The sequence below is a fragment of the Amblyomma maculatum genome, chromosome 11 (genome assembly GCF_055883805.1).
Source record: "Amblyomma maculatum isolate TAMU_Amacu chromosome 11, ASM5588380v1, whole genome shotgun sequence".
NCBI lineage: Eukaryota > Metazoa > Arthropoda > Arachnida > Ixodida > Ixodidae > Amblyomma > Amblyomma maculatum.
The window spans coordinates 128,200,157-128,213,611 of NC_139354.1; the positions used below are offsets into that span (position 1 = coordinate 128,200,157).

The following is a 13,455-nucleotide window of genomic DNA, read 5'->3' on the forward strand; positions in this document are numbered from 1 at the left end:
ACTCGACACATCAGAGCCCTTTGACTGACTGTGGCCTGAATGTGATCAACAGCATAACTGTAAGCTATGGCAATCTTATAATGGGGGAGCTGTATTAGGAGGCACGTGAACGATCTATTTCGCCTAAGGGTACCCGAGAAAAGCAATAAGTTAAGTTATTGCCTGAGGCTGAATTTTCAACACACGTTGCCTTGACCTTGTTGGGCGATCGTTTGTTCAACAACATTTATTTTCGCATGGGCTACGCGTATCTAAAGATTCATTCTCAGGGCGACCATGATGAAGGCACAGCAGAACTTCTACATAGTGTAGCGACCATTTCATCAACCTTGCTCACAGCGATTTTAAATATCTGGAAATTTGATTTCTTCCATGCCTTAGTTATAACTCCCCTTTTCTCTTCTTCCATCTTTATTTCGCTTTTTTTTATTCTTCAGCCTAGTTCGCTCGAGCTCCGGCCAGTTTTTCTACTGCCCACTTTAGCAGTAACGCTTCTTGTCGTTTAACCCCACTCACCTTTGTGGGGGTGCCCAGGTAAAGAAAATACACAGCAGAAAACAGCTTTGTCTGCCGCCCCGCAACTATCCTTTTCCTTTCCTTTCTGGGGCCATCAGTCCCCTTCCATGTCCCTACCTCGTTTGTCACGTTCCCCAGCCTTCACTCGGCCGGCAGCGTCTTTTGCTTAGTGCCGCCGTCGACGCTCGTTTTGAGCAGGCCCGGAGTGTCGGGTCGGCGGGTATCTTGTGCCATTGATCACCGTGTCTGTACAGGTTTTTGGCCATTTGGCTCATTTTAAAGTTTTTCTCCTTTTTTGCTCTTTTCAGCCACCTTTTATCCTTCAAATTTTGCTCTATGCGGAATAAGCGATCAGGTTTTAGTCGGCGCATTTAAGGTCTTCTCCTGATTGCTTCGTTTCAACAAGCGGACTTTTTTTCTTTTTTTACTTTGATGCACCGCTTAAAAGGTCCTTATTTTCTTCAGAGTGCCGCGCAGACGAGCGTGTCGCCTTGCTGTCTTGCAGTCCTGTCTCGTACCTACCTGCCAGCAGTAAACGTGGCTTGGAATGCCGGTGGCTATTTTTTTTTCCTATTTGAGCTGCCTCTTCTAAGCAAATATTGTAAACGCGCGAGGGGTACAGCGATGGGTGCGCACACAGCCACCGCGTCACGTGTACTGCATGCAGTTGTGGTCCTTGAGATTTGATGGTTCATGGATCCATTGAGCTGTGCCGCCGAACGGTTTCTGACACAAGAGGCTAAACGCGCGCTTCTATGAGTTCGCCTAGCATTGTTCGCAAATGTCGCAAATGGCCTTTGGACGTGAGCGCGTATGAGAGTTAGGGATGACTCGCAGATAGAGATAAAGCGATTAAGACACCCTCCCTCCTCTATTGAGTGTTTCATTTTCACGCCGTGTGGGCAAGGGTGAATGCATCGCGTACGTGCACTTAACGCTAATTTAATACGAATCCATAGTGTAGTTTGTGCTTCGTGCTGTTTAGGGATGTAATTTCGTTACGAGATATGTGGTGCTAGGCGCTGCCTCTGGGTGGTCTATCTTCCTTGCGTGCTTTCTTGTCTCTTGCATGCTGGTTGTTTCTCGTAGCGAGTAGTTTAATTTTTTCTTTCAGAATGCCGAGGTCTGCTGCCTCAACCGGCAGCGTCTCGTTGCGTGACGGATGATGATGTTAGTCAAATTTAGTGCCGTTTCTGCTGCCCTATCGATCATGGTTCGCATTCGCCGAGTGCTAAAATCTTCGACGATTATGCATTACACCTTAATCCTAATTGACTTCTTCATATCAATACATCGTTTTATTATTTGGCCATAAAGAAAGTGTCCGACAGCGCAGTCGCGAAGTCCAATCAAATCTGAGGCTCTGAACCGATATAAAGATGCAATATCGAATCATTTTAAGTCACAACAGACAGAGAAGGGTCCAGACAGTAAATTCGACCGAAAATGTCATAATTGTAACATCAGCGTGGTTCGACGAACACGGTAAGGTGAAGGAGCAAGCGGTTTCCACAGCCCCGCATGTAACCATCACACGCACTGCCTGTCGCGAGGCCGTAGTTAACTATTAAATAGTACAAAAACAAATCGACTTTTGCCAGCCACGGTATCTGCCATCAAGTGCAGCGGCGCCCGAGCTGCGGTAAGGAATAGAAAGGACAACGAGAAGACAGGGATCGGAAATAAAAGAAGGGACATACGAAAGAAAGGACAGGGCAGGTTATAATGGTATAAAATCAGTCAGTCACGTGGAAAGTGTACAATAGCATGATGCCCGCCGCCCATTGTCTCAACTTATCAAAGCTTGCCAATACGGATAGGTATCAAATGGCGGCACAGCACCGCCACAAACGCCACACAGGCTGCCGCATACAAGGAACACTCAGCCGGAGCGAAGACCCACCCTCTCTCCTAGCAGCGAAGAGACCTATCCAGCCACCTGGTCGGAAGGGGAAGTGGGGGGAGGCGTGCGCGTGAGAGGGGCGGAAACCGGTTGCTGGCCAGTTCCCGAATCCGATCCTCCAGAGAAGCGGTTTGCCTGCAAGCACTCCCAAACGTAGTTTGCAAAACTTGTCTCTTCGTCCCGTTGTCCACCGCGGAGGAATGGGTGCCTTGTAGCGAGCTAATGCGTGTAGGTGGGCAGGCTACAGTGGAAAATCAATTCCCTTCAAACGCCGTACCATTATCGTACTGAAATTAGCGTGTCCTTCTACCGCACTAAAATATACAGAAAGCCCCATTTTCCCCTGAGACTGCCCGTGCATCTGCCATGTCTGTAGCGTCGGTCCCGCCGAGCTGGGCGCGAACCAGCAAGGACTGCGCGCGAGTGCTGGAGACGTGCGGGGAAGTTACTTGTGCAAGCATATGCCGTCCTCGTTTTTGGCCAAGAACGTGTGATATCAGGTTGCTCCACGAGAGTCAAATCTTTTGTTGTGCATAAAGGATGGAATTTATCATCGACGTGAGAACAAGGATAGATCATTTGAAGAGATCGCTACAAATTTGGAAGCAGATTTCACAGGTGAGAAAGATTTATTCATTCGGTTGTCTTAAGGATTGAGATAAAACAGAAGTAGCTTTGCGATTGTTCCTGTGAAAGTTATTCGCACTCATCGAGAAGCTAATCCCTGCTTGGAACGAAACATGAGTATTGCGGTCGTGACTGCGCCGGCAATCGCCCGTGATGCTACTTGATGTGCGCGCGAATGGCGCAATTAGCGGTATGCATGCACGGCAGCAGATAGACACTCAAGGCGCGCTCTGTTTTGGCACAATGAGTTGATTTTAAGGTTGTTCGAAGGCGGCTGAGGGCAGAGAGGTAGTCGCGCAGAAAAAAAAATACGGCTGGTAAAAAATTAGCCTCTACATGGAACTGTCTGTAACACTGTTCAGTGTCTTATTACGAATTTTGTATTTTGAACTGAAATAAACATGTTGATACGCAACAAAGAAAAACCTAATGTTTTATTTGGGACAAGAAAAATATGGGCGGTTCTACATGCGCGAAAAAAAAATTGCTTGCCACTGCAGAACACATTATAGAATTTTTCTTGTAATCTCGCTACCTGACCCCGCTATTACCTACATACCTTGGGTTGTCGCGACAATTACGTCAGAAGGTTGTGTTACGTTAGAACATTTTGTTGTTGCGGCAGAACGTTGTGATGGTACGTCAAAACACTGTGTTGTCTGCGGCGACATCACAAAGTTTTGTTGTCGCAACAGACAGAACGTTGTGTCGTTACGTCAAAACTTTCCGTTGTCTGTTGCGACAACACAAAGTTTTGACGTAACAACGCAACGTTCTGTCGACACAACAAAACGCTCTGACGTAACAACACAACGTTCTGTTGTTACAACTCAATGTTTTGTCGTAACGACACAAAGTTCTGACGTAACAACAAAAGTTCTGTTGTCGCGACAGAAATATCTGTAGTAACATCGAACATTTCTGTAGCGCGATAGAAATTTCTGTAGTACTACATAAATTTCTGTCGTCTTTTTCGACTGGGGATGCAGCACCAACTAGCCCTCAAGCCGTTATTTTGGGTCGATATGCGCGACACATGTAGCAATTTACATTTGGTTATACTTAGTTGCACTGATTATGCGGTACAGCATTCACGAATTTCATCAAGGTCTTTTTGCCAAAGAAAAGCGTCATTAGAGCAATTAAGTTCATGAAATATTACGCAGTCATTTGCAAATAAATAATGTTAGAAGAAAGACAAAGGGATCATTATTATGAATTTGACAAACGCGGCGCTACGACAGAGCCATGTGCAACCCCACAATGCATGGAAGTGAATGAAGAATAAATGTTTTTACCTATTACAAACTGTGTTCGATTAAAAAGAAAATATTCTAAAAGTGGTAAAACTTTGGTGTGAAGAATTAGCTTGCTAAGTTTGAAAAGAAGTGTGTTATAACTAACCTTCTTGAAAGCGTTGGAAAGATCTAAAAAATATATAGTCCACACATGAACGACGATCAAGAATAGCATGTTTGTGCGCGGAAGTAAGTAATTGTGTTCCGCACTGAAATGACTTACGAAAGTCGTGTTGAGCGTCAGTGAATAAGGAGGTAGTTTCAAGAAATGTATGTTAGTGCATAAAATGTGCTCAAAACTTTTACACGAAATACTAGTTAGTGATATTGGGCGGTAATTAAGACGGGAATTCGTACTACCTGACTTGTGCAACGGAACCACTTTCCAGATTGTCCAGTCCGCTGGAAACACAGATGTATCGAGTTACTGCTGAAATATTTTGAAGATGATGATTGACGAATAAATTTTAGTAAATTTCAAGAACGTAGCGTTAATTAAATCTGCACCATGGCTTATAGAAGGTTTAACATTTTCTAATATTTTTTTTATTCCTTGGGCCTCGACGAATATTTCATCAAACATTGAAAATGGACAATCTTTCACCGTAGTAAACATAATGTTAGAAGAAACAATCAAATTACAACAAAATTTTTATTTAAAATTTGAGGACAGTATCACCGATAGTTAAACCGTTTCATCTAACAGTTTCATTGACTGACTTCTTTCGGAATAATGGTACGCCAAATTTTTTGGCGATCATCTGTAATCATGTGTGGCGAAGTGTGCTGTAGGAAGTGAGCCTTTGACTTTTTCATTGCTGATATATGCACGCTACTTGAAGCTTGGTAGGTTTATCTTTTTGAAACGGAGTTGAATTCTTTAGGAATGTGGTAAAAGCGTACTTTTCGCTGTTTTACAATTCCTTCTTATGCGAGCGTCGTGCCACATGTGCATTTTTATGAGTTGTAAGGGTGCGTAGAGGGATATACCTTACTGTCAGTTCAAGAATTTCACTAATTACAATGCACCAGTTCACTTCCGTTCGCCGGCTATCGAAATCTGTTAAATATACACGACCAAGGAAGGTAGCACTTCGTTGACAGCCTGAAAATCAGCTAGGCCATAATCACGGATATGCATGAATTTCTTGTCGGCGTTATTTGATGAAATTCTCAAATTAAAAGAGAGTAGAGATTGATCACTTATGCCGGGCATGAAGGTCAAATAAGGAAGTAGATCGGAATGGGATGCTAATACCAAATCTAATATGTTCGTGGTGGTATCTGATACCCTAATAGGTTGTGATACTAAATGAGAAAGAGAAATAGTGATCAAAGGTTCAAAAACTCAATGGCTTGCGACATTGGGAATGTTTTAGGAGTAGATTCTAAAGACAATGTCAGCTGAGGAAAGTTAAAATCGCCCAACAAATAATGTGTGCCGCGTAACTAGAAAGTTAAGCACATCATACAAATATAATGAGAACGTAGAAGGATAATTGGGAAGTAGATAACATACACCAAGAGCGTAGGTTTGATGGTTTAGTTCCACGCATGCCCAAACAAATTCTGGTTTACTTCGCACAGCAATGTGATAGTACTGTGTTGTTTTAGATACAACAAACAAGACACCACCGCCTGTTCGCAAGGTGCGATCTCATTGGTAAACTGAAAAATGGGATGAATCGTCATATATCTGACTGCCGTGTATATTTGGATGAAGACAGGTTTCTTTTATTGCGATATCAGCCTCGCACGTATCAATACCGGAATTAAACGATTCGCATAATAAGAATGTTTCCTGCATTTGCCAGCGGTACATTGAGAGGGGTCGGATTTTGCGAAGAATTACAAACTAGTCACTCAGAAGGACTGGTGGGCGGAATAGACTCTGATGAAGTTGATGCAGCAACTGTTGGCGATGATAAATGCACACTTTCCGCACAAAGGTTAACCGCATGCCGGGAAACGGGCTTGGCTGGGGAAGAAGAAAGTTTCACCGAATAATTTGAAACGTGATCCCAATAATAAAACTAATGGTCAAAATACAGCCGTGCTCATTGGAGGGTCAAATTCTAAAGTTAAAGCTCAGCTACTTTGGTCATCTGATGAGAAGAGAGGAGTCGCTAGAGAAAGATTTGATGTTGGGAAAGGTTGAGGATCGCCGGAGAAGGGGTAGGCAGCGAACGCGATGATTAGATGGCATCCTCGAGGCACTGCAGATGAAGTTATGTGATGTTAGGAAGATAGTGAGAGACCGGAAAGCGTGGCGTGACATGATCCATAGGGTCACGAAGAGTCGGACGCGACTGAACGACTGAACTGAACACGAGAACCGTTTCTGTGAAAAGAAACCGAGGCGTCCCCGGGTTCATTTCAAACATAGCGAAACTTCCTCCGTAATTTAAATTTTAGATTCTTTTAGCCTTTATACATTCTCATTCCCAGGTAGCACAGAATGTGGGGCCCCATTAGGTCCGATGTAGGCAAGTGGGGCTGGGGCAACCATCATAAAACCTGCATCGGTCCCTGATGGGGCAAATGTGGGCAAGCCCCATTTGGGCTTGCCCCTGCTCCTCCTGCATGGGTCCCATAGCGGCGTTTCTTGGGCTAATGCAGAGCACATTCCTGCATCCCGACCACAAGGGTCCCTTGCCGGATATTTGAGGGCAATCCAACCTAAATGTGGGCTTTTTATGGGAAAGCCCTCATAGATCCGAAGTGAGGCCGCCCCCATTAAATCTTTGTGGGACCAACATCGGCCGTAGTGGGGCAAGAAAACGCACATACCCACATGCTGCCCAAATCGGCCCCTTGTAGGTTACTTGAGGGCAGGTGAAATATGAATAAGGGCTCAATTTGGGCAAGCCCTCTTGAAGCCCAAATGAGGCAGCCTTAGCTAAACCGCTTTAGGTCCCACATAGGCGGTAATGGGGCTGGAAGGCGGGCGTGCCCGCATGGTACCAAAATCGGTCCTTTGTGGGGGCTTTGAAGGCCCGTGCAACAGCAGGTGGGCTCTAGGTTCAAAAACAACGTCCAGTCCAATTGGGGCTGCCCACATAAAACTGCTTTATATCCCACCTGGGCCGTAATGGGGCTGGAAGGCGCCCGCATGATACCAAAATTGGTCCCTTGTGGGGAATTTTAAGGCACGTGCAATAGCAAGTGGGCTTTAGGTTCAAAACCAACACCCAGCCCAATTGGGGCTGCCCACACAAAACCGCTGTAAGTCCCACATCGGCCGTAATGGGGCTAGAAGGCGTGCGTGCAATTGCGTAATCATTGTTTCCAACTTTTATTTGCATTACATGTTGCCCTAAATTACTATTACAGATGATTTGTATAACAGTTGTTGCCATGTTTAGTCGATTAGAAATTTACATGGCTTTAGTTCTCGCGCTCATGCAAATTGCGCTACAAATACTAAAACAAACTGATTGCTAACTGTTGCCTCTTATGTGGTTGCTTTGGACAGCCTGCAACTCGCAGTACAATATTACTGCTCAGAACACACATCTCCATAGCCTGAACAAGATGTACATGAAGTCATTTCGGCTAGATGAATGTTCTGAATTATTGTAAAATTTAATATTGTGGCTGTTTAGAAAGTGCAGACATGTATAAAGTAATTACTTATGTGCCGAAATATTGATTGGGAAAACTTGGACTAGGGCTTTCCATCAATTTCCTACGTCGGACCCTTATGAGAATAATGTAGGCAAGCCCAAGTGTGGCTAGCGCTATAGAACCCGCATTGGTCCTATGTCATTTTCTGAGGGGCTAACTGAAATAAAAAAAATGTTCCTCCAAAGCGGCTGCCCTAATCGGTCCAAAGTAGGACCATCGCGGGGAGTTGGCGGGATGTGCCCTTTTAACAATGCCGGAAAAATGTGGGCAGCCCCGCAAGGGCTGCCTGCATCGGACCCTAGTGGGGCCAATTGGAGCTTTGTCGACAGCCCGCTTCGGGCCTACGTCGGCCCCTCTTGCAGCACCCACATTGAGCCCACCGGGGCTGTCCTGCATTGCCTACATCGGGCCCACCGGGGCCCACCCTTCATAGCCCACTTTGTGCTACCTGGGTTAAATTGATTTTATAGCGAAAATCAAGCAGTTTCAGGTCAACTGGACAAACCCGACCATTGCGCCTTTTGTGGATCCTGTGGCAATGTTTGAGTACGTTCAAATATTAGTTTTTGTTCAAATACCTGAGAAACTTATGTAAACAGTGCGTTACTGGTTTCTTGTTCTTCCTCAGCTTGGCTATGAATAATAAAGTTCTTATGTCTTGAAAAGGTTTCTAAGTCATATATTTGAATAAGTTTGTTCTTGTACCATTAGTTCGAGAAAGTTCAAGACGCGGCCTCTCACAGTTGTAGCCACAAGACAACAATTCAAGCGCTGTCATGCGAGACTCCAGAGCTTGAAAAAAATATAAAATCTTTCCCTAATATTAATAACATATCGGGCAATTTGGTTTCTGATTTTTAATCAGTTGCAAAATTATGGAAGCAACGGAGGTATCTCAAGCTATATCAGATCCATCAATGCGTAGAACATTCTTTTCTGCAGGCGCAGAACCAGAAGAACGATTTCTATAGCGCAATGCCGGCCTGTCACCTGACATGTTTGAAGAATTATCTCTCGCTGGGGGCCCAGGGTTAATCTCACCATTGCCACTTAACAAAAGGCGACAATTGAAACAAATCAAAGCGTGTGAAGCTGGGGCAAAGCTACGTGGACAAGGTAACAGCAGCAAGAAGCAATCGTCAGATCGGACACAATGCATACGAGGAAGATAATATACCTCCACAAGAAGAAAGCATCGGCTAAGCATTGTGTTGTTGCTACTGTCACCAAACCCAGTGATGATACAATCCTTGTCCAATGCTCTCATATCCTCGACATGCGATGTCACTGGACTAGTGCCGACGGTGATTGGTTGTTGGATGATGAACATGAACCAGCAAGGAGCATGAGTGTCGGTGGTAGCGCACATGAACATATCTTCGTTATTGTGCACGAGAGCGATAGGATAGTGCGAGTGAATAATCAAGAATAACGCCCAGAAAGCTAGCGTTTTAGGAAGCTGTAATAGTGTAAGAACAAAGGGTTAACGTAAGAGTGCAAGGAAGGATTTTCTTGCTATTTTTGAAGATTAAAAACTTTGTTTTAGGGGGGTTAATAAGCAGGTGGTTATCAAGACACCATTTTGTTATGTTAGTCAAAATGGTATTCAAATCAACAACAAGATAATCAATTAACCTGTTAGACAATGACACTGTAGTATCGTCCTCGTATAAAACACAGTGAGTTGGACTAATAGAAGTATGAAGGTCGTTATTGTTTAACCTAAATCAAATATTAGAGGCTTTTAATTGTTTCTTCTTTTCACCATCGCAGCCTGCCAGCTTTTGCAGACATCATACACTGTGGACACGGTTCCTCCACTTCAGTGTCTAACCGCTTACCAGAGCAACTGCCCCGGAAGAAAACAATTTCCTTACGATAGCCGCTGTAAGGATCTAATAAGAAAAATGTCCCGTTGAAAAGGTACTGGCGGTCTCACAAGAAAAATAAAGAATGTGAATCAAGCTGATCTTTTGTTTTTTATACCATCCAGTCTGTCAGGGTTCGAATGACACCACTGAACACGTGCCTATAGGCGCAATCCTGCTTCCCGCGCGTCTATGTCTGACCGTGTGCAGGCAATGGATTCAACGGAGCACAAGTGCTTATGCAGGGCTCGGTAACCAAGAGGTGGTGTTATACGAAGCGTTTACTAGTAATGTGGTTGAAAAGGCGCCGTCTTCACCGTAAACGAGAATTCCTTATACTAGTTATAGGATCGAAAGCCGTTTGGTAGAGTTTTGAATGGTTTGTTACCGGTGTACACAATTTAATTTCGTTTGTGGGGTTTAACGCCCCAAAGCGACTCAGGCTATGAGAGACGACTTAGTGAAGGGCGCCGCAAATTTCCACCTCCTCGAATTCTTTAAAGCGCACTGGCATTGCATAGCACATGGGCGCCTAGCTTTTCACCTCCATCGAGAAGCGGCCACTGCAGCCGAGATCCTGTCCCGAATCCTTGGGTACAGTAGTCGAGAGTTCTACCCACTGCACCACCGCAGAGGGGTAGTTGTACACAATCAGATGATTTGTATAAGAGGGGCAGTAAACGCTCAAAATATGAGTTAACCTGATCCCCCTTAAACATCACATTTTCATTGCTCGATTTTAGAGCAGAAACCCTATGCTCCAGCCTCTAAATCTGAAGTTCGCCTGGAGTAGGCCGGTAACAATAAACTCTGTCGGATACCCCATATAGCCTTTTTCGCTTTAAGCCTTTGACTAGCAATAAGGATATTTTCTTCATGAGGCCGAACCTCGTCTTCGTCTCGTTAAGCTTCTCTGTCGGCGATAGGATATTTTGAAAGCAGAACGTTTATTGGCACGGTCTGAAAATAGTAATTAGTAGAAAAAAGGTGTTTCCAGTATGTGATTATTGTACTCAAAATTCGAGTGAAAACGCCTTTGACGTTTCTGGAAAGCTTAAGCGTAAAATTCGCTACTCTACAGCCATGTCGCTCTGGCAAATGAGCATTTGCCATCTATGCTCAGACTTTTTAATGGTGATTCTAGATGTAACTTGGTTCGCCTGCCGTGGAGCTTGGGATAGTGAACTTAATACCGCGAAGTGTTCACGGAAGCAATAATGACGTGAGTATAATACATGAACGGTGGTTGATGTATTTGAGTCCGAGGCTCAATATTTGAGGGAACATTACGCTGATATTCCGAAGAAGTTTGTGTGCATTGAGGTTCTGCATAACAGACACAGTCGCACCCGTATCCTCCAAAGCTAATGTATACACACCATCAATGGACACAGAAATTTTGTTTTTGAGCATTATAGTTGGAGGGATGCTGGCACACAGCACATTTCCAGCGGCCTCACCCCCATTGGTCGCGCTGGTTAGTTTTCCTGCTGAGAATGCTGAGGCGACATGGAGCGCCGTCGCGGTGATGGAGAACTACGCGTACAGAAGGCGGGTGGTGGAGTAACACTTCTATCAGAGGCAGGAAGTGGTCGCGGAGATTCTGGTTATGAATGTTTCTGTAGTACACATGCTGATTATTTGATTGTTGAAAAACGGGACTGTATTGCCGATTGTTGGGTACTGTTGGAAGCGCCGGACGGTCATAGCGAGGTGGGAACCTACTGCGGCAGTATCTGGCGATGTGACCTTCGACGCCGCAGCGGTAGCATATCGGCGGGGAAGGTAGAAAATGCTGTTGTGGATAAGAGCAGGGAACAGCTTGGCGCGTCGTAGGTCTGGCTGAATGCTCATACTGCTCAGGAATCCTGGTAGATCGCATGGAATATCTATGTGCACTTGAGGCGATGTCATATCTTGGGGCGTCAGGCATCGACGCATTCCGGTTGGCGAAATGCATAGGATAGCCAATAGAAGCTGCAACTTCAGGAGCTTGTGGGAAAGGCTGCACTGTAATCGCTTGATGTGGTGAAGCCGGCTGTCTAGATACCCTTTGGACAGATACCTCAGCAGATTCGTGCAGGGGAAGTGGGTTGAGCCGCAGGAGTCCTTCCCGCACGATTTACTGTATCGTCGACGGAAGATCTAGTTGGGCGTGGTCATCAAGGCTGGCCACGGTAGGCACGTTGGCCAGCCGCCCAAATTTTGGCGCAATACGACGCGTTTTGAGAGCTTCAAAAGCGCGGATGTGTTTAATAACATCGGAGACGGTTTCAAGGGTGTCTTTGGCGATTAAAATGTTGTACACGTCAGCCGCAATGCCATTCAAAATGTGCTCGACTCTGTCTTCTTCGGGCATGTTGGAATTCACACATTTGCACAATCTGAGGTTCTCTTCTGTATAAGTGGTACAAGTTTCACCTGGTAATTGAGCTCTTTGAGCAAGTGTCTGCTCAGCTCGCTTTTTGCTCGGCACATTGTCACCGAAACGCTGTTTGATCTCGGTGCAAACCGTTTCCAAGTTGTCAAATTGTCCTCGTTATTCTCGAACCAGGTCATAGCCATGTGAGTTAGAAAGAAAACTACATTTGTAAGCATGGTTATAGGGTTCCACCTGTTGTACCGACTAACTCTTTCATAATGAAATAGCCACTTCTCAACGTCCTCATTCTCTTCTCCTGCAAACGGTCGTGGTTCCCGGTGAGGCTGGCAGGGAATAGGAATAGAGCTGGAGTGGGCAGGCCTGTCACCAGCCTGGCTTGCAGCGCCGCGGCTGGCACGGTTAGATTCGGTGTGGTCCATGATGGTTTGAAACGGTGGCAGTCCAGCAAGGCGGCGACTACGTCGAAACTCAAGTTGGTCTTGCTACGCCGTACTTAGGGATCGAACGAAGCACCTTCCACCAAGTTGTTACGATGAAATAGCAAAGGAGTGTTTATTTACAGTGATATGGCAGTGGGATAAGGTGAAGCCTACTAGCCCCCAGGCACCAACGCTTTCTCCTCTTCTTCTCCCAGACCATCACAATCCTTCATCGGCGTCAGTGGCGTGACAATATATTGGTGTGAGTCGCGCTACTGGACAGCTTGCCGACGATGTCCAAATTCTATAACTGTTGTAGAGTGGTTCGGCCTGTAACATGGTTAATATACGCCTATTGGCATTGTGAAATGTTCCCGGAGTCGATGGTTCCAGGTCGATAACAGTCCGACGATTCTCTGTGTTGCTAGCGATGCTTAACCTTCATGAAAAACACCGTAAAGCATTCCTGGGATGGGTATAATGAGCTTAGCCTTTTAATTCAAAGTTTGTACTGCAGCCAATACACAGCACTTTGCAAGAATTCTCCCTAACATCACATCACTTCTTGTCCTTAAAGACCTCTCGCTGGATGCATTACATAAGGGGTGGGATTACAGACATGAAAAAATACAAGAACACGTCATTGCGTTTGAAAATAAATTCTTACGGCTCCAAGAATTGGAAATTGGCATGAGAGGGCGGCGAATTCATTGGGAAGGGCATTCTAGCCCACAATTCCTCGGAGAAAAAACATTCTATAAAGGTTTTTTTTGTGATCAACAGGCCGAGGTATCTGAAACGATAGTGAAGCGCG

General features: G+C 45.2%; 1 protein-coding gene across 2 annotated transcripts in view; it reads left to right on the plus strand.

Annotated features, from left to right (window-relative positions):
* Nucleotides 1–9,940, plus strand: part of LOC146174935 (uncharacterized) — a 101,513-nt gene extending 91,573 nt beyond the window's left edge. For both annotated transcript variants that reach the window (XM_084584188.1, XM_084584189.1), the window contains one exon: nt 9,745–9,940. In XM_084584188.1, coding sequence (XP_084440314.1) covers nt 9,745–9,890 — 146 coding nt within the window. In that variant the 3' untranslated portion in view covers nt 9,891–9,940. The remainder of the gene's footprint in view (nt 1–9,744) is intronic.
* Nucleotides 9,941–13,455: the final 3,515 nt, after the last annotated feature.